Source organism: Cavia porcellus, unplaced genomic scaffold, assembly GCF_034190915.1.
Source record: "Cavia porcellus strain 051 isolate PalLab524CR breed Dunkin Hartley unplaced genomic scaffold, mCavPor4.1 scaffold_5, whole genome shotgun sequence".
NCBI lineage: Eukaryota > Metazoa > Chordata > Mammalia > Rodentia > Caviidae > Cavia > Cavia porcellus.
This window is the reverse complement of record NW_026947488.1, coordinates 27,529,064-27,549,883: the sequence shown is the minus strand read 5'-3', so window position 1 is coordinate 27,549,883 and position 20,820 is coordinate 27,529,064. Positions and strand designations below refer to the sequence as shown.

The window sequence follows — 20,820 nt, the reverse complement described above, 5'->3', positions numbered from 1 at the left end:
CAGTATTTTGTCTTGTGACTCCTAGGTTTGTGCTCATGATTCTTATTCTTTAGGAAGCAGAAAGGGAGGTGGGACAAAGAAGAGGGTCACGAGCCAGGCAGTTCTTAGAACTCTTCCTTGCTGCATCTGTAGCACCTTGATTTCCCTCCACTCAGCCAGAATGGTGAGCTGCAAGAGAAGCCAGGAAATATTAATGGTTATTCTGAGACCATGTTTCCAGCCTCAGATCTTCAGATCTAGTCGAGTGAGGGAGGAGAGAACTGTGTTGGGGCACAGCCAGCTGTCTTTGCCCTGCTGGTTTTTTGGTGGTTCTGGCCTGTAACACTGATGTCAGAATATGTGCTGGACCCGCCTTCCACAGACCCTATGTTGCCTTTTTTAGGAATGGACAACCAGACAGTTCTGGCGGTTCAGTCACTGTTGGATGGCCAAGGAGCAGTCCCTGATCCAACAGGCCAGGGTGTCAGTGCACCCCCTGCCATCCAGCCACTGGGTGAGTATCTGTGCTGCTCTTCAGCAGAGGGTGGGTGAACTGGAGCTACGGGTTTGGGAGTGAATTGCCACTGTGGTGTGCAGGCTGTCCTGCAGTGTCTGAGTGTCCTCCCTTCCAGCCTGGTCCTTCAGGCTCCTGCCTTTCTCTGCTTAGCTCTCAGGATAGCCTCTTTCATCTACTTAGTGAAGGTAGGGAGCTGGCATTACATAGGGAGTGAGTAGGAGCCTCAGTGCTTGGCAACAGTGGCACCTTTGCCCTGTAGGTAATTCCTTGGCGTACTGTACCTCTGTGGGAGGAGCAGGCAAAGTGTGAATTCTCCAGTTTACAGGAAGTCCCTTTATGAGCCATCTGTTCATTTATTTGTTTAACACTCTTGAGTGCCAGCGATAGAGAGATAAAAAGCTGGTTTGAGCTGGGCGTGGTGGCACATGCCTGTAATCCTTCTCTCAGTAGGCTGAGGCAAGAGGATTGAGGCCAGCCTGGACTATGTAGCAAGATCCCATCTCAACCTCCCCCGCCAAATGCTGATTTAAATTGTGGTTTCAGCCGGGCGTAGTGGCTCATGCCTGTAATCCCAGCACTCGGGAGTTTGGGACAGGAGGATCGTTGTGAGTTTGAGACCAGCCTGGGCTACAAAGTGAGTTCAAGGCCACCCTGAACTGCATAGAGACCCTGTCTCAAAAAGACAAAAAAAATCGTGGTTTCATAGTTACTGACTCTATTTTCCTGGACAAGTAAGTTAACTTGTGTCTCAGTTTCTACATCTGTGAAATGAGAATAATTGTCCTATTTATACAGAGCTTATGAGAGAACTTGGGAGGACCTTGGGAGCCTCTTCTTGTCTCCCAGCTCATACAGTGGCAGTGCCTGCCATTTGGTTCTCCCTGCAGTGGCCCACACCTGGTGCTGACTCTCAGGGTAGGCTTGGCTTCTTGTTTTCCTCCCCTCAATCTGAAAATGGTGCTAACTTACAGGAAAGAACTGGTGTCTGGCTCTCTCTTTGGTGGCCCACGCATGGTACCAACTGGCAGAGGCCATTTGTTTTCTTTAACACAAGGTCTTACTATGTTTGACAGGTTGGTTTTGAACTCATGAGCTCAAGAGATCCTCTCACCTCAGCCTTCAAAATAGCCTGCAATTATAAGCATGCCATGCCTAACTTTTACAACATATTTTGTCTGTTTGTTTTTTGCATAGATAAGGATTGAACCTAGGGCCTCGATTATGCTTGGCAAAACTGTATCCCTGCCACAGTGTGTGTGTGTGTGTGTGTGTGTGTGTGTGTGTATGTGTGTGTGTGTATTTTTTCCTGACAGTGTCTCACCATGTAGTTCAGTCTGGCCTTGAACTTACTAGGTAGCCAGGCTGGCCTCAAACTCACAGTGACCCTTGTATGTCAGATTCCCCAGTACTGTGATTACAGGCGTGCACTGTAAGTCCAGCTTACAATGTGTTTTAAGGGCTTGACACAGTGCACGGCTGTGTTAGGCCCTCAGGAATAATGAGTGGTGTGTGTTAGCTGTAGCTAATCACTCAGCTTTTCATTCATTCAACAAGCATACATTGTGGACTTTCTAGGGGCCCTTAGATATCAGCTATAGTGATGAATAGGACATGTTTTCTTTGTTTACACATAGTCTGATAGATGAGAAAACTGTAATATGAGAGGTGCACCCAGAGGAAGGAGTCATGGCCAGTGGCTTTAGGAAGGCTTCCTGGAAGGGATGAACCTTTTAGAATGAGTAAGTCTGTGAGGTGCAGCTGAGCAGGGGGACAAGCGATGGCATGGCCCATTTGGATACTGGGGAACAATTTGAGGCAGCATAAGGATTCTGAATTTTGCTTGACATAGTGGTGCATGCCTGGAGTCCCAGCACTCAAGAGACTGAGGTAGGAGGATCACCATGTATTTGAGGCCAGCCACAGATACATAGTGAGTTCAAAGCCAGTTTGAACTACAAAGCAAGACCCTCCCTCAAAAAAAAAAAAATTCTCAGTTTCTTAACTCAGAAGTGAGCCTACTTTATTCTTTCCTGACTTCTAACTATTTGATAGCTGGCTTCACAAAGCTGGCTCTTCCTTTTTCTTTTTCTCTTCTTTCATTTTTGGCTTTTTGAGATAGGGTCTCGCTATGCAGCTCAGACTGGCCTTCAGCTCACTTTGTAGCCCAGGCTGGTCTCAAATTTGCAACAATCCTTCTGCCTCAGCCTCCTGAGTGCTGGGATTACAGGTGTGCGACACCACGCCCGGCAAGCCTGGCTCTTCTACCAGTACCTGGCTTTGGAAACTCCTAGGAAGTACTTGGCTGATGTGTGACACATGCATGGCAAGGCATAGAATGTCATCCAGATGTGGTGGGCCACAGTCTTCTTTCTCCACTGTGGTGTCCCTTGACTAACTCTTTTTTTGGTCACTGTCTCCTCTCTGGCCCTTCTTCGTCACTCTGTGGCTGTGATCCCTAGACGACGAGGATGTCTTCCTCTGTGGGAAGTGTAAGAAGCAGTTCAACTCGCTGTCCGCTTTCATGACTCACAAGCGGGAACAGTGCCAGGGCAATGCTTCCGCCCTGGCCACGGTCTCCCTGGCCCCCAGCAGCATCTACGCACCTTCAGCAGCACCTGCTGCAGTCCAGCCGGCCCCACCTCCTGCCAACCGCCAGGTATTTGTTCCTTCACTCCTTCATTCATTCATTTGATTGTTTTTGTTTGTTTGTTCATGCAGCAGATGTTTTGAGCTCCGACTGTGTGTCAAGGCTGTGCATCTTATTGTGGGTCCTGGAGGTAAAGTGGGGGACTAGATAGACCAAATCACTGCCCTGGTGGAGTTGGGTGAGATGGGTAGTGTGCAAACACTTGTGTAAGGATATTTTCCAGCTTGTTAAATGTAAGAGGTAGGGAATACCAAGATGGGGTGGGAGCTTTTTGCCATATTGTATACAGTGCCTGGGGAAGGGTTCTAGGAAGAGGTGAGCATTTGAGCAGAGATCCAAGGAGCAGAGAGAGTGGGTCATGTGGCTGGCCTGGGGAAGAATGTTCCATGTGGAGGGAGCAGCAGGTGCAAAGGCCTGGGTTATTTCACGAACTAGGAGGAGGGAAGAGTGGCTGGGGATGAGCGAGTGAGAGATGGAACAGACGGGCAGCAGGAGGGCCTGGGAGGTCCTGCGGGCCCTGTGGGCTTTCTCTCAGAGAGAGGTGGAAGCCAGTGGAGAGTTTTGAGCAGAAGAGGGGCCTAGTCTGACTTATGTATCCCTGGCTGCTGTACAGAGAATAGATTTTGACAGGGCAAGGGATAGCAAGGCAGGAAACCCCTCTGGGGGCTGTTGCACAAATCCAAGCCACAGAAGGTGTGACTCGAGCAGGGTAGAGGGAGTGAGTTGGAGTGAGACTAGAAATGTCTCAAAGGTTTGTGACAGGGTTTGTGAATTGATTGCGTGAGAAGTGTAGCATCAGGAGGAGTTGAAGGTGGCCCAGAGTTGGAGTTGCCATCATTGGAAGCGGGGAAACAGTGAGGAGGTTTGGGCTCTTAAGAGTGCAGCTGGACATGTGGAGATTTGTTTGTTTGGTTTGGTTTGCTTTATTTTTTTTATTTATTTCTAGACAGAGTCTCGTTATATAGTTCAGGCTGGCCTTGAACTCACGAGGTAGCCTGGGCTGGCCTCAAACTCAAGGTGATCCTCCTGTCTCAGCTTCCCAAGTGCTGGGATTGCAGATGTGCACCCCTACACCTGGCAGACGTGTGGAATTTGAAGTGTCCTGGGATCTTGAGGTGGAAGCAGAGGTCATGTAAACTGTGTAGCCTTCTCCAAATCCAGAGGTGAGAGGGAGGCCAGGCTGGAGTATCTGGAGAAGCCTCTGAAGGGTTCATTCAGGGACACCCTGGCTCAGGGATCTTAGTGAGATTAAAGAGTTTTATTAAGAAGGCCAGAAATGTCTCAGAATGCCAGGTCAAGGGTCTCCGCTTCTGTCCCTATTCCTTTAGAACATTATCCTCACCCATGGTGTAGACATCCTTCATATTCTCATAATAAAAGCATTCACGAGCTGGGCATGGTGGGCCGAACCTGTAATTCCAGTGCTCTAGGAGACTGAGGCAGGAGAATCACTGAGTCCAGCCTGGGCAGCCTGTCTCAAAATAAGAGATAAAAAAAGGTTTGAGGGTGTAATGGAATGTGAAGGCCTTGGTTTAATTCCTGTAACTGGAAAAAAGAAAGAAAGGAAAGAAAGAAGAAAGAAAGGAAGGAAGAAAGAAAGAAAAAATGAATTCATCTCAGTCCCATAGGACATAATGACTGAAGTTTTCAAGTTCTTTTTTTTTTTTTGGTACCAGGGATTGAACTTTTTGCCAGTCAGGCACTTATGCCACTGAGCTACATCCCTGGCTTAACTTTTCAAGTTCTCACAGACTCTTCTAGTATAAAACAGCATCATTTTTCTGACTGTGATTATGAATTTTGCTAGCAGAAAATATACGCTCTTCCATTTTTTTCCCATGAAAGGAGAGAGGAAATTTCCACCAATCCTGGGCAAAGGAATAATTTTAGAGTACAAGTAGTCAATTAGAGATAGACACAAACCCTCCTGCCTAAGTGAATTGGATGGGCATGGATGTGATTTCCTGTTTTTTTGTTTTTGTTTTTTGTCTCATCCTAATTCTTCTGACATTGTAAGTATACAAGTGGGCATGGTAGTGCACACCTATAATCCCAGCACTCTGGAGGCTGAGGCAGGAGAATTTCTGCCACTTTGAGACCAGTGGGCTGCACAGTGAGATTCTGGGACCAGTGCTGCCATCCTTGTCTATGATGTGAGGCTTCCTCTCAACCTGTCTTGGCTGATGGCAGAGATGTTGCATCCCTGAGCAGGGACTCTGGTCTCTGGGACCTAGCTGCTTCTGTCCCTGGAGATTTCTCAGACAGATGAAGTAGGAAGAAAGGGTCTGTTGGAAAAGAAAAAGAAGCAAAAGAAAACAAAGCACTGTATAACTGTCAAGAGTAACAGAGACCGTTTGGCAGTTTCTTGTAAGGTCTGTATGTCTGCTTGTGATACTATTATTTTTTTCTGCAGTTCTGGAGATTCAACCCATGGCCTTGCATGTATTTAACAACTATTCTACCTCTGCACCCCACCCCTAGCCCTGATGATATTATTGTCTTTATTGCTATTATTATTATTATTATTTCTGTATGGTTGTACCCAGGGTCTTTACACTGAGCTACAGCTCTTTTTTTACTCTTTATTTTGAGCCTGGATCTCACTAAATTGCCAGGTTGAGCTTGAATTTGTAACCCTAACCCTCCCAGAATGCTGAGATTACATATGTGTGCCACCATGCCTGGCCCTGATATTACTATTTTTTTGTACTAGTGATCAAACCCATGACCTTGCACTTACCAGGCAGCTTGAGTCGCTGAGCCAAACCCTGGGCCCTTTTTTTTTTGTCTTTTTGAGACAGAGTTTCACTATGCAGTTCAGGCTGGCTTTGAACTCACATTGTAACTCAGGCTGGCCTTGACCTTGCAGCAATCTTTCTGCCTCAGCCTCCTGAGTGCTGGGATTATAGGCATATCTCACCAGACACCGCCCCTTCTGTTTTTAAAAAGTTAGGATATTAAAAACCAAGTCTTCTTTGGTGCTATTTCACTCCTTGCTGCTAGGTAGCTATGGATGGATATCCTTTACAAGATCCTTGAAACATTTACTTAAGTGATTGTAGGTTGTACTATTTAGTTTTTCATTTATTATTCACGTATATTCTTGTCCACTGAAGCATTTTATTTATATATAAATGTTTTATATCCCTAGAAAAAGACCCCAGGGTTTTACCTGCTGTGTGTTTTCATCTCATTTCTCCATAGCCTGTGATGCCTGGCTGTCAGTACAGTGAAACCAAACTGACAGGTCGGGAGCAGATTGTTCTGGGATTTTTCTGGAACTTTCAGCTGTACATCAGACTGGGGCTGATCACTCCACACTTACTTAACTTGCCTGTGAGGTTCCCGACAACCTTTCCAGCCCTGTGATCATCAATGATTTCAAATTCACCGGCATAACTGTGCCATCAGCACAGTTTGAAACCAGGTGACCACTTTGGAGCAGGCCTGAAAAGGACCTGCCCTGTCCCTTTCTTTCAGGGTTGGTAATGCTTTTGAGACGGTCAGCCAGGACATTTATGTGCACCATTATCATGGCATAGATAGATGGAGGAAAGCATTAGGGTTTATAAAAAAAAAAAGAACATGTACTTCACATATTATTATGCAGTTTGATTTTTCATGCTGTGTGGTATTGTTTGATGATTATATTTGTTATCGTTAATGCATTTCCCTGTTGATAGACATTTAGGTTATTTACAGTTTTTCACTGTTCTCAGAGACAAGGTTGTGTGGAAGCATCTTATTTGTGGACTTCCTGTAGACATGTGTGAGTGTTTTCCTAGAATAGAAACCAGAGAGGTGTGATTTACTCTGTGCTTGTAAGATGATTAAAGCTCAGATAATGGAAGCTCAGAGAGAGGGAGTGACTTGCCCAGGGTCACACAGTGCAGAGCATGAGAGGTGGGAATTCCAGAACCTGGGTCTTTAGCATCATCCCTCAGCTTCCATACAGAGTCTCACATGTGTCCAGTCACACTGTCTCCCTGTCTCTCTGTCCAGATCTCCACATATATTACAGTACCCCCCTCCCCACTGATCCAGACCCTGGTGCAGGGGAACATCCTGGTGAGTGATGACGTGCTCATGTCTGCCATGTCGGCCTTCACGTCCCTGGACCAGCCCATGCCCCAGGGGCCCCCGCCTGTGCAGGTAAGGAGGCATAGGCTTCTCACAGTGTCTTTCTTGTTTTCTTTCTTTGGCAGTGCTGGGAGTCAAATGCAGGGCCTTGGATGTGCTTGGTATGGTGCACAGGGTCCTGGTTCCAGGCTTGCATAGTAACCCCTGCAGATGAGGATCTTAGAGAAAAGAGGGGCTTGACTGCCTTGCACCATGGGTGACTGTGAGCCTCGGCCTCTGCCAGCCCAGCTGCAGGGAGGAAGCTTCCACATTTCAGTGGGGTTTCACTCCCACTGTCCAGCTGTTTTTACTCCTGTTTTTGTTCTTAACAAATTGTCCGAGGTCCATTAGAAAATACACAGTGGCTCCTTGGGATTTTCTAATACACACAGGCAAGGGGAGGAGGTGCCCACCGTCAACCACACTGCTGGCACAGAGAATCCAGTGAGCTGGTGCAGTGTGGTCAGGCTGCTGGTGGGTGAAACAGCCTTGGGAACCAAGGAACGTGCCAAAGCTACTTTTTCAGATGCCAGTTGAGATCCAGTCCTGCGAACGAGCCCTTTTTGGGATGGCAACATCAGGCCTCCTTTTCTGCACAAGCTGGGCAAATTTTGCTGACATCCTTTTAGAACTTCCTGTCACTATTTGCCTCCCGCTCAGTCCTGTCCTCTGAGCTGCCCTGGGAGCTGCTGCCCTATCCATGTGTTGGCTAAAGCAGAAGTTCTTCCCTGCTGATGAACAAGACAGCGGATCACCAGAGGCCCTAATTTTAATGCTTTCCTAATTTTCTCTTGTGATTTCAGAGCAGTCTGAACATGCATTCGGTACCCAGCTACCTCACCCAGCCTCCACCGCCTCCTCCACCCCCACCTCCCCTTCCTCCACCCCCACCTTCACAACCTCCTCCCCCGCCCCCTCAGAGCCTGGGCCCCACTGGGCGCCCCAACCCTGGTGGGAATGGTGTGGTGGAGGTGTACAGTGCCAACGTGCCACTGCCTGGGAGTGGAACAGTGGAGATCCAGGCACTAGGGATGCAGTCCTACCAGCCCCTGGAGGTAAGTGATGATGTGCAGAGGTGGCAGCTGTATACCAGGTATTATGCTGGGGATACCATAGGGAGCAAAACCAGATGCACCCTCACACCTTGTGAGTGTGTTGCATCATGCAAAAAAAGGGCCATCACAACCTCTGTGGTTGTAGCAAAAGTACAAGCTGTTCTCAGATGAAGGTCAGCACTTAAAGGGAATACCTGCTTTAGGGGAGAGGATTCTTCAAGATTATCAGCATAGATGTCTCTGACATTCCTTAGCAAGTTAGGTGTATAGCTAGCTATTGCTGGGTAAGAACTATCCACAAGACCTCAGTGGTGTAAAACAAAGAGTATCGTTCACATGCTTGTGCTGGCTGGCTAGGTACCACTGCTGGTCTTGGCCAGGGTCTCCTCTGTCTTCTGGATGGCAGCTGCTTTAAGGTAATCTGGGCTTGGACAAGTGAGGTGGCTCAGTTCTGCTCCACAAGCTGTTATCATCCAGCAGGTTCTCGTGACCATGGTGCAGGTGCAAAAATACAAGCAGAAGTGCTTGAGGCTGCTGGGGGCCTGTAAGGGGTGCAGTGTCACTTTTATTGACCAAAGCAGGTCATGAGATCGGCCTATAGATGCCACTTGATTTTTTTGTTTCTTTGTTTTGCAGTGCTTGGAATCAAAGCCAGGACCTTGAGTTTCAATCTCTGTCTCAGTTTCCATACTTGTAAAATGGGGGCAAGGCAAGTGCTCTACCACTGAGCCATGGATGTTTTCTGATGGGAAGAGCTGTACAGTCATACTGCAGAGCTGTAAAGGTGGGGAGGGGAGAAGAATTGGGGCCAGTCCACGATCAGTGCAGCGCACTGGCTCCCTGCTGACAAGGTGACCACAGCCAGTCTGCTCTGAGCGTGTGGAGTTTGTGGAGCCTTCCAGACACCATTGTTGATGGTTATGACAGACATACCCGCCTGCACATGAGATCACAGGGACCCAGACTCACCCCAGAAGCCAGACACACAGGCACCCACGTCAGGTGAATCTGTATGTGAAACTTCTGCCACCCTATGTGTGGCATTGTGACAGTCTGCAGGAGGATCTGCCCCAGCTGGAAGACTAGGGCAAGCTTCCCTGAGGACTGCTGCAAAAAAAGTAAACCAGTGGGGTGCTGAAAGCATGATGGTGGCCTGGGACAGGGAGACCGAGCAGAGGGGAGCTGCTGCTGATTGTTTTTCATGTGGATGAGGGTGCTTTTAGAGGGCAGAACCTGGAGTGTCTCTTTGGCTTTGCTCTTTTTGCACCTAGCTAAGTGCCCAGCTTGTGGCCCACCTCTAATCCAGCTCTAGTAGGTATCTTTTTTCATTTTTGTTTTGTTGAGACAAGGTCTCACTGTGTAGTTCAGGCTGGACTTAAACACACTGTGTAGCCCAGGGTGACTTCAAATTTGCTGAGCTCCTCCTGTCTCAGCCTCCCAAGTACTGGAGTTACAAGTGTGTGCCACCAAACATTAGGTATCAGTTTCTTCTTTAATGTAGGAGCTCCTTGTAATCCCAACCCTTTGGCAGGCGGAGGCAGGGAAAATGCAAATATATGAGTGCAGCATGGGCTGGGGATACGGCTCAATGTGAAGACCCTGAGTTTTGTTCCCAGTGTGAGAGAGAGAGAGAGAGGGAGGGAGAGAGAGAGAGAACACGAGAGGGAATTTCCTTGCTGAGGATAATGAGCCTAACCTACTGGCAGTCACACCTAATTGCTCAGGTTTGCCTTGAAAAATGGGTGAATTCATTCATGTGACAAATACTTCTTTTTTAAAAAATTTTTTTTTCTTTTTTAAAAATTAATGTTATTGTTTACTTTCAATATACATAGTGATCACATTTATCATAGGAATTTGTATCTGTACATGATATATCTGGATTCTTTCTTTTTTCCAATCCCCTCCTTATTTACAAAGGCTTTGTTTTTATTTATTTTTCTTCTGTTCTCTTTTTCTTTTCCCTTTCCATCCCTCTCCTTTGTTCCCCTTCCCATCTGAACATTTTCTTCCTGCTTCCCATATCTATCTTCCATTTTGCTTCTTATTTACTCTTTGGGTTTCTCACACAAGAAAAACAATGCGATATTTAAACATGTGTTTTCGATTTATTTCATTTAAAATATGGCCTCAAGGTGCATCCATTTACCTAAAAGTGGCTCAAATTTTCCTTCTTTATGGAAGAGCAGTACTCGATTGCATATAAAAACCACATTTTCTTTACGCACTCATCTGTTGGTGGCCAAATGGGCTGTTTCCAAGATTTAGCTCTTATATATTGTGCTGCTGTAAACATGGGTGTGCACATCATTGCTGTGGTATGGTGCTTTTAACTCTTTCAGGAAGCTTCCGAGGAGGGGAACAGCTAGGTCAAATGAAGCCTCTAGTTTTAGTTTTTTGAGGAATCTCCATAGTAATTTCTGTATTAGTTGCACCAGTCTACCTTCTCACCGACCGTGGAGAAGGGTTCCTTTTTCCACACAGTCTTGCCAGCATTTGTTATTGGTTGATTTCTTTATTTTATTTTATTTTGAAAGTATACCACAGAACAAGTCAGAATAAAGCCAACTAAGATTGTACAGTGAAATTGGTACAGAACTTCACAGCAGGTTACCGGGATAACAGTAATAGGTATTATAGTATATTTTGTTATCTTTATAATAGTTGTTCTTTCAATCATGTATATCAAAATGAGATGAAATATAGAACACTATAGAACTTATCAAAACAATATTGAATAGAGAAGTACCATTAATCAGAAAAGAGCAAAACAGTAATAAAAATATTTGCCTTTGAAGAAATGGTAGAAGGAAGTCCCCCTTATTTGCTATGGTCAACCTCCCAGGAGATACTCAGATTTCTGGTTTCCATTTGCTATTGGGCGGGGGGGGGGGAGGATAGGGGAAGTGGGATATTAGACTCTAGGCCATGTAGCAGCAGGTTCACTATTGCTAAGCAGGGAGGCAGGATGGTCATTTGCTTTCACACCATCCAACATGGCGTGGATCTCAGGAGACACTGCTAGTTCTCCCCCTGGAAGGGCTGCGGTGGGCCACACTGCCTCTGCTTACCAGGGAGAGGAGGTGCTGGCTTGGCTTCCCAGAGTCCTAAGTTCCAACATGGTGTGGATCTCAGTAGATACTGCTGGTTCTCCCCCTGGAAGGGCTGCAGTCTGCCACCCTGCCTCCGCTTACCAGGGAGGGGCTATTGGTTGATTTCTTGATGATAGCATTTTTTTCAATATTATTTTGATTTGCATTTTTCGAATGGCCAGTAATATTGAGCGTTTTTTCATATATTTATTTGATATTTGTACTTTTTCATCTGAGAAGTATCTATTCATTTCAGATGCCCATTTTTGGATTGAGTCTTTAAATTTGAGGATAGAGTCTGATTTTTTTGAGTCCTTTATATATTCTGGATGTTAGATTTTTGTTTGAGGAATAGCTGATAATTTTTTTCCCAACTGTGTTGTCTCTTCATTCTGTTGGTTGTTTATTTGTTTGTTTGTTTTGAGACAGGGTCTCACCTTGTAGTTTTGGCTGGCCTGAACTCTCTATGTAGTCCAAGCTGGCCTCAAACTCATGGTGATCCTGCTGCGTCAGCCTCAGGGAGTTGGGCTCATATAAAGCTGATAGAAGGGCTAGGAATAAGAGCTGGGATTCGTGGGGGCCTGTTTTTCAGGTTTACTGTTGTAGCTTAGCCCAGAGATGAACACAGACACAACAGTGGCTGCTGGAGCTGCCTTGCAGCCCCCAAAACTGGTGGCCATGAGTGGCAGTGGAGCCCAGCGGGCTGCTCCACATGGACTTGCAAACTGTCTCCCATCATGGCTGGAGGAGAAGGCCTTCGTTCCCTTCTGCATCTTCATGTCTTTCAAAGCTTTCCTGGGCAGACCTGTCCCGATCAGACCCTGTGGACAAGGGAATGTGTTGCAAGCTTCCCACCTCTGCATTTTGGGGCGAGTATGGAAGAGTGTGGGAATGGCACCTCTGGGTACCATAGCAGCTGCCAGCTGAGTGCTTCTGTGAATTCACTGACTCAGCAAGCGTTTACTGAGTGCCCACTGTGCCCATTGCTGTAGACCTGGAGGTAAAGTAGTGAGCAGAAGCAGACACAACCCCTGTTCTCACGGAACTAAGCAGATAGCAAAGATAAATGGGTGAGGGCTGTTGCTGTAGGTAATGATAAGCATAAGCAGAAAGATAAGAAGTGAAATTTTGGACAGGAGAGCCTAGCAAGCCCAGTGAATGAGGAGTACGTGAACTCTGCACGCAGTGCCCTGTCCTGCTTTGAGCTGAGGCTTATCTAAGCTTGAAAGGCTCACACTTGTGTCAGTGGTTTCTCAAGCCATCGGCCTGGCCCCAGCAGAGTGAAGCCTGCTGCTGTGTTATCTGGTGGTGTCAGTGAGGAGGGCAGAAGCTGTGAGGCCCAGGCCATGCTAGGAAACCACTGCTAATCGCAGTCTGAGCAGCTCTGAGTGCATACTGAAGGCTGCCCACTGTGCTAAGCTCTGTACATGTCACTCCGCTGAGTCCACAGCAGGAGGAAGACTCAGTGGTCTCATTCTACAGGTGTGGAAACTGAGACAGAGAATTGAAACCCAGTATTGCTGGGGTGTCTTTGGACCCAAGCCGCTGGCTTCATGAAGTCCTAAGGGCTTGTGACTGTAGCTGGGGTGCTAGAGCTGGGGAAGGGGGTTGGATGGAGATCCAGGGGTGATGGCTGGGATCAGGGCCACAGTGAGAGTCCCCCGGCTGCAGCGGCTCCCCATTTCCTGCCTGGCCTCTTTCCCTCACAGTGCTGTCCTTCCAGATGCCCAGCCAGTGCGTGGACGCTCCAGTGTACCCCACACCACCCGTGTACAGCCCTGGCAAGCAGGGATTCAAACCAAAAGGACCAAACCCTGCTTCCCCCCTCACTAGTGCCACTGCGGGCACAGTGGCCACTTTTGAGCCCCCGCCGACACTGAAGACCCGACGGGCAAAAGGTGCCGGTGGACTCCCAGAAGGTGGGGCCCGCTTATGTCTTGGGTTTTCTTCCTGGGCACCATGAGGTGTCTTGCCCTGCCTGGGTATGGCTGTGGACTTCTGGGTGTGAACTGTGTGGGTGGCCCCAGGTGCAGGAATGTAACAGCTGGCATCTTTCCTTGGCATTGGCCGAGCCACAGGCTGCTTGGTTCCACTTCTCCCTTTTATAATAAAGTTGAGTTTGGTTGTAATAGAAAATCTAAAATAATATTTCAAAATGATAAAATTGGAGCTGGGGATTTAGCTCAGTGGCGCAGTGCCTGCCTGGCATGAGGGCCTGAGTTCAATTCCTGGTGACAAAAAATTTTTTTTTTGTTTCTCTCCTTCATAGAACAAGGCAGTCTGGGAATCATATGACACCTTCACCAGGCACCCACGTTTCTTCTGTCTTTCTGTTCCTCTGGTCCCAGAGCATAGCTTCATTTATCAGGGTACCTCTTCATCTAAGATGGCTGCTAGAGCTCCAGCCATCAGTTTTATATTTCAGGCAGTAAAAAGAAGGAAGAGAAGAAGGGTGAAAGAGGTACCACCCATTTCCAGAATTTCTGTGACACTTTCACTTACTTTTCATTGCTGAGATCTTAGATGGTCAGAGCTATGTTAGGAAGCTGGGAAATGTGTTTTCAACGGAAACACTGACGATCCCATTGTGTAGGGATCTCTGGGAAAGGAAGGAGAGTGAACATTAGTCAGGCAAGTAGCAGCGTCTGCCACCCCTTGGAACTTAGGTGGATGGGGTGGGGGACAGTGTTGGAAGCGGTCAGTGAATGGAGAAAGAGTAATGAGAATTTTTGAGGACTTTGAAATAAACATCCTATTTTCCTTCCACAAATGTGAATGGCTGTCTCTGCCAGGCACGGAGGACCTAGTGTCTTGGTCTTCTGCCCTCAGTTACTCACAGCCTAGTGGGAGAGGCAGAGTTGCTGTGGGTGCTGGGATTGAGAGCCTAGAGGACACTGCCTGCCCGTCCATGTATGAAGAGGAGCAGGAAGCAGCCTTGTGGGTTTCTGAGGGACCAGCCAGTGCAAAGGCCCTGCAGCGGGGCCGTCCTTGAGCTCTATGAGGTTAGCAAGTTATCTTGCCACAGCCGGATGGAGGGAGCGAAGAGGCCAGGATCAGAGGACTCAGTGGGACCAGACTGCACCCTGGGACAAGAGGAACTCTTGAGTGTCCCATGCCACTTTCCCAGCCATCTCACGTCCCACGCTTCCTCCCAGCCCCTGTGAGGACCTCGGTGGTGGCTCTTGCTCTGCTTGTGCATAACTGTGGACTCCAGGCTGTGGGTCAGGGGTGCAGTGGCTGGAGTCAGCTGGGCCCAGCCTCACCATCCCTTCCCACTTTGCATCTCAGCTGCAGGGAAGCCAAAGGCTCAGAAGCTGAAGTGCTCCTACTGTGACAAGACCTTCACGAAGAACTTTGACCTGCAGCAGCACATCCGGAGGTACCGTGGACGCAGGACCTGGGGGGACGGGTGGCTGTCCAGAGAGGTAACCAAACCCCTGTTGTCCTTTTATGGCGTTTGGGCCTACAGTCTTGGTCAGGATGGTTTTCCCACTCATCTTTCGGGGCCAAGGAAAGGGGCCTCCCCACCACGGTGGGCTGGGTGTGGGACAAACTGGTCAAGAGGAGCTTTCCAGACCTGTGAGGCTACCTGGCCTGGGTAATGTGCTCTGCCAGGGTGGCACTAGGATATCCTAACTTAGTTGGCATGAGCCATGACACCTCCTGTGCCAGGAATGGCCAAGGAGATTGGGTGTGATGCTGCACACCTGTAATGCCAGCACACAGGAGCCCGAGGCAGGAGTTTGAGGCCAGCCTGAACTGCATAGTGAGTCCCTTTCTCAAAAAACAAGGCAAGGAGCCTGTCTAGGCCTCAGTTCTTTTGTTTGGGAAATGGATGGTTGTCATGATCAGGGTTCCTCACAGAGCAGAGTGCATTCGCACAGGAGGTAACTGTGGATGGTTCATTAAAAATGGCATTGAAAAATTTGAAAAACCGTAGTGAGCATAGTCTGCTCTTTGCAATTGCAGTCTTTGGAGAATCAGTGGAAAATGTCTCGATGTGTTGTGAGTCTGTCTTTTTTGTTGTTGTTGGTACCAGGAATTGAACCTAGGGCATTTGCACTGAGCTCCAATCCTTTATTTTTTGAGACAGAGTCTCATTAAGTTGCTAAGTTGTCTAGACTGGGCTCAAACTCTTGATCTTCCTGCCTCAGCCTCCGAGAGTGCTGGACTACAGGTAGGCACAGCTGTGAGAAACAGGGAGAAAGAGGAAAGAAGGGAGGAAGGGAGAGAAGGAAAGAAAAAGGGAGGGAGAGAGCATGAAGATAAGTGTGTGTGCGTGTGCGAGTGTGTGTGTGTATGTGTGTGTGATATTCCAGCCCTGTCAGGGAGCAGCCTCTTATGAGACCAGGGCTTTTCAGCCTCTCAGTGATGACATTTCAGACTCTGGTCCTGGCACTCTTCGCTGTGGGGCTGATTGTTGTGCTTAGTGGAATGTTTATTTATTAAAATACAGGCCCGATTCCTGACCTTTAGATACCGTAACACTCTGCCCTATTGCTGTTACAGCTGAAAATGTCTCTCGATGTTGCCAGGTGTCCCCTGTAGGGCAAAGTTAGACCTAAACTCAGTTGAGACCTACCAGTCTTCTTCCGTGCTGGCTGCTAATTCTGAGCAGTGATGGAGATACTCAAATGCCAGTCCCTTGTGGCAGCTGCTGTCATATACAGCTGACTGTTGAGTACTCCGAATGTGGCTAGTACAGCTGAGAAACTGGATTTCTAATTTATTTTAATTTTAATGAAAAATTTTGAGACAAGCTCTCACTGTGCAGTTCAGATGGGCCTTCAACTCAAGGCAATCCTCCTGCCTCAGCCTCCTGAGTGCTGGATTAGAGATGTGCACCACCATAACTACTGTTCAGTGAATTTAAATTTAAACAGTCCCATGCCTCACTGAACAGTACAGCTATGGGTCGTAATAACATTTTTTTAAATTGAAATTTTTGTTTACTTAGTATTTATGACAAGTTTCCATATCCAACAATGATATGAAGCTTCATTTCAAAATTATTCTAAATTTTAAAAAAGTGAGTTGAAGGCAGGCATGGTGGCACCCGTTTATAATCCCAGTACTCTGGGAGGCTGAGGCAGGGAGATTGCAAGTTTGAGCTCAGCCTGGAACACTTAACAATTTAGTGAGACCCATTTCAAAATAAAAAGGGGTAGAGATAGTTGGGTGTGGTGGCCCATATTGTAATCCCAGCACTTAGCAGGCTGAGGTAGGAGGATTGCTGTGATCATAGGCTACATATCGAGTTCCAAGACCAGCCTGAATTACAGAGTGAGGTCCTGGATTTAGGGGGAAAAAAAGAAAAAGTGAATTGAAGCCAGTCCTGGGTGATACTTAGGAGGCTAAGGCGGAAGAATTGGAAAAATTTTTTTTTTATCGGTACTGGGGATTGAACTTACTACCACGCACTTGCAAGCAGGCGCTTAGGCTGCTGAGCTAAATCCCCAGCCCCCGAGGATTGCAAATTTGAGGCCAGTCTGGGCAACTTGGACATCTTAAAAAAAAGGAGTTAAAGAAAATTACAGGAGCCCTGTAATTACAGGGAGGTACCAGCTCTGTGCTGCAGCAGGAAGGGTGGGCTCCCCGCAGTGAGGACAGCTTGTGTCTCACAGAGGACCTCGGTCTAGGTCTGGTCGATCAGCTCAGGGAAGTGGCCTGCCTGTGTCAGCCAGAGCATGTGTCCATGCAGTGTCAGGTGGCAGTTGGCGGTCCCCTCTGGGTATCCTGGTGCAGGGGCTCCCATCTAGGCAGCATTCCCATCCCACGTGAGTGAGCCGACCGGCCTTGTCACCCGCAGCCACACTGGTGAGAAGCCTTTCCAGTGCATCGCATGTGGCCGCGCCTTTGCGCAGAAGTCCAACGTCAAGAAGCACATGCAGACCCACAAGGTGTGGCCTCCGGGGCGCAGCGGTAGTACTGTTTCTCGCAACTCTGTGACCGTCCAAGTGATGGCCTTGAACCCCAGCAGGCAAGAGGATGAGGAAAACACAGGTGGGTAGGGGCAGGGAAAGCTTCTCTATCCACACCTCTCCTCTGCAGCTTCATAGTTCTGTTGCTAGCTGTATGATCTCAGGCAACTTCCTTGACCTCTCTGGGCGAAGTCTATTTTATCTTTAAAATGGGACATAGGATGAAAAGAAGGCTGACAAATATGTCCACAGTGTCCAAGCAGAGGGCAGGGAGGGAACTGGAGTGCAAGCCGTGCTCCATCACAGTGGAAGCATCTTGCTGGTGTAGCACCTGTACTGGCTGCATCCCTCCCACTGCTGGACGTGAGCATCCCTCCCAGTGCCTCGAGCACAGTGTCTGCCACCAGCGCACACATAGGTCGGGGAGCATAGAGGCGCGCAGTAGGTTTCCTTGCCTGACTCTTCCTCAACCTTCTCCTAGGGCTGGGCCAGACCCTGGCAGGCGCACCACAACCCCAGACTTTGCCCACAGCGGGTGAGGACGAGGGGGACAAGATGGAGGCCAAGCAGGTGGTGCTCATCGATAGCTCCTACCTATGCCAATTCTGCCCCAGCAAGTTCAGCACCTACTTACAGCTCAAGTCCCATATGACCCAGCACAAGAATGAGCAGGTAGGTGGGCAGGGGGCAGCAAGGGCCACAGCCACCTATCACAAGCCTGGGCAGGTGCAGGGGTCGTGGGTGTGTGCGTGTGCACATGTTACTGAGGATTAAATCTGGGACCTTTGCACTCAGCTATATCCCTAGTACCTTTTACAGTTTTTATTTTTGAGTCCAGGTTTTGCTAAGTCACTGAGTTGTCCAAGCTAGGCTCAAATTTATAATCTTCTTGACTCAGCTTCCCACAGTGCTAGGACTACAGGCCTGCGCCACCACATCTAGCTTGTGTGGCCTTGAATGCTGTCTGCAAAGGAACAGGAGTTAGCCCTTCAAGTCTTCTCCTGCAGCTCTTATCCTTAGGGTAGATTCCTAGCAGGGGTTGGTTGAGTTAAGTTGGATGATGCTGGGGAAAACCCACAGAAGCCTTTGACTCCAGCTGGCTTGAAGAGTTGGGAAGCTTGTCCTCTCACAGAGGACGAGGCCTGGGTAGGGCAGCTCCAGGCCCGAGATAGTCAGGTGACTCAGCCCAGCACCAAGGCTGGGGTCTTTCCAGCTCTGGTCACCACCATTGCAGGGCATGGCTGTATCTCCCACAGTGGCACACTTTGTGGTCCTGGGATGGTGGTCACTTTCCCAGGAAGCACTAGAGACACAGTGACACTCATGAGCACTGGAAACCTTTTTAGGAGTAAGAGCACCTGTTCTACAACTGACTGGTCAGGGTCAGTACCTGTGTTCTGTCATTTAGGAATGTGTTATTCTGCAGATAACAGAGCACTGGCTTCCTCGTTAGGTGTTATTTCTCTCACATGAAAAGAAGTTCATAAGTAGGCAGTGTTGGGCTTATGCAGTGGCTCACATATATCACGATGGACCAGGCTTCCAGCTTTCTGTCTGCCATCCTTGGTTGTGGCATTTGTCCTTAAGGTTGCAGAACAGCAACTACGTCTCCATCCATTAGGACAAATGCAACAAACTGAGGGGATTTCCCCTAGGACGCCTTTGTGTTTTCATTCTGGAGAGATGCTGTCCCCAGAACTGCTGCCTGTGACTCCTGATGGGGAGAAGGGAATCACATGTCTGGTACTAGATACACGGGATCAGGGGACCAAGTGTTTCACTTACATGTTTTGCCACCTTGAGCAAATGAGGGTTCATTTTGTTGGCAAGGAAGTCTGTGCCATTGTGTAGGCACCCAAGGAATATGTGCTACTTACCAAAGTAAAATTTCTAAAATGTTAAAAACATAATTCTTATGGACAATGAGACTTGATATTATCCTTAACTTATTCATGGAGGAGTTGGAAGTGTTACAAAACCAGTTCAAAAAGGATGATGAAAGCCATGTGTGGTGGTGCATGTTTGTAATCCTAGCACTCTGGAGGCTGAGGCAGGAGGAAGGTGAGTTGCTATCTAGCAAGATCCTATCTCAAAAGAAAAAAATCACCCAACTCAGACTGCTAAATTAGATGCAAATCTGGTTCATGTTCTGTGGGGTAGCAGCATCTTGATCTGTGAGGTTATCTTCTCTACCTGAGAAAAACCATTATATTGGGTGAGTTTTACAAGTTAACATTTAACTCAAGAGCCTGGGTACTTAGTCAACAGTAAGTTCTTAAAGCTGGCCCCATCCACCAGAGAGCAAGAGGACCCTACGCAGGCTTGTTAGATTGCAGTCCTCCAAGTGAGGTCCCCAGACCAACAGTGTCTGCATCACCTACATATTCCTGGTCAGGAGCCTACATCTTCAGACTGCCACACCTGCCGAGTCAGATATCCCAAGGTAGCGCCCAGCAACCTGAGGTTCTTATGTCTGTTCAGATTTGTGGGCCACTACTCCAGCAGGGCATTGAACAGACACATTGTCATCCCTTCACAGTATCTTCAGGTCTCCATGATCTCTCTCTCTCTCTTTTTTTGAAAGCAAATCTCACTGTGTAGTTCAAGGTAGGCTTTAACACACTATGTACCCCAAGCTGGCCTCAGACTTGCAACAATCCTCCTGCCTCACTCTTCCAAATGCCTGGATGATTTTTCTGTATGCATCTAGGCTACATAGAAAATAAAATAGAACCAGCATTCCAACCAGGTGTGGAGGTGCACGCCTGTAATCCCAGTTCTCGGGAGGCTAAAGCAGGAGGATCACTGAGTTCGAGGTTAGCCTAGGCTACAAGTAAGTTCAAAGCCAGCCTGAACTGTGCAGTGAAGCCAAAACAAAACAAAACAACCCACCAGTGCTGTAGCAGTACGGGGCAGGGAAAGAGGTCAGGGCATCCCCTGGCAGCACGCAGTGCCAGTGGCAGCAGGCAGGGGGGCCGTGGCAGTGGTCCTCACTTTACCAGCATCTCCCCACAGGTGTACAAGTGCGTGGTCAAGAGCTGTGCACAGACCTTCCCCAAGCTTGACACGTTTCTGGAGCACATCAAGAGCCACCAGGAGGAGCTGAGCTACCGCTGTCACCTCTGCGGCAAGGACTTCCCCTCGCTGTATGACCTGGGCGTGCACCAGTACTCCCACAGCCTGCTGCCCCAGCACAGCCCCAAGAAGGACAGTGCTGTCTACAAGTATGTGCCACCCTGTCCCACCTGGGCGTGTGGGCCAGCAGGCAGGGCCCAGGGTCACTGGGGTGTCATTGACTGCTCAGGACACCTCCACAGGGAAAACTGAGGCTCCGGGCTGGGATCCAGCCTGGCAGAGTGGTTCCTAGTATTGGCACAGGTGAGGAAAACATGCTGGCTGTCCTTGTGTCATTTGTCTCTCAGCTACTTTTCTCACTGCTGAGACAAAACACTTGACATCCAAAGTTAAAGAAGGAAAGGTTTATTTAGCT

At 48.2% G+C, this 20,820-nt stretch overlaps 1 protein-coding gene across 4 annotated transcripts in view; it reads left to right on the top strand.

Annotated features, from left to right (window-relative positions):
- Znf341 (zinc finger protein 341) overlaps positions 1 to 20,820 on the top strand; it is a 43,092-nt gene that overhangs the window by 6,487 nt on the left and 15,785 nt on the right. For 2 of the 4 annotated variants that reach the window (XM_023564190.2, XM_013150243.3), the window contains exons 2-10: positions 383 to 493; positions 2,956 to 3,152; positions 7,146 to 7,295; positions 8,066 to 8,317; positions 13,133 to 13,328; positions 14,698 to 14,788; positions 17,219 to 17,412; positions 17,812 to 18,002; positions 20,346 to 20,554. In XM_023564190.2, coding sequence (XP_023419958.2) covers positions 383 to 493; positions 2,956 to 3,152; positions 7,146 to 7,295; positions 8,066 to 8,317; positions 13,133 to 13,328; positions 14,698 to 14,788; positions 17,219 to 17,412; positions 17,812 to 18,002; positions 20,346 to 20,554 — 1,591 coding nt within the window. Of the gene's footprint in view, positions 1 to 382; positions 494 to 2,955; positions 3,153 to 7,145; positions 7,296 to 8,065; positions 8,318 to 13,132; positions 13,329 to 14,697; positions 14,789 to 17,218; positions 17,413 to 17,811; positions 18,003 to 20,345; positions 20,555 to 20,820 lie in introns of those variants that run through there. The other 2 variants (XM_063248502.1, XM_013150246.3) reach the window with 2 other exon arrangements.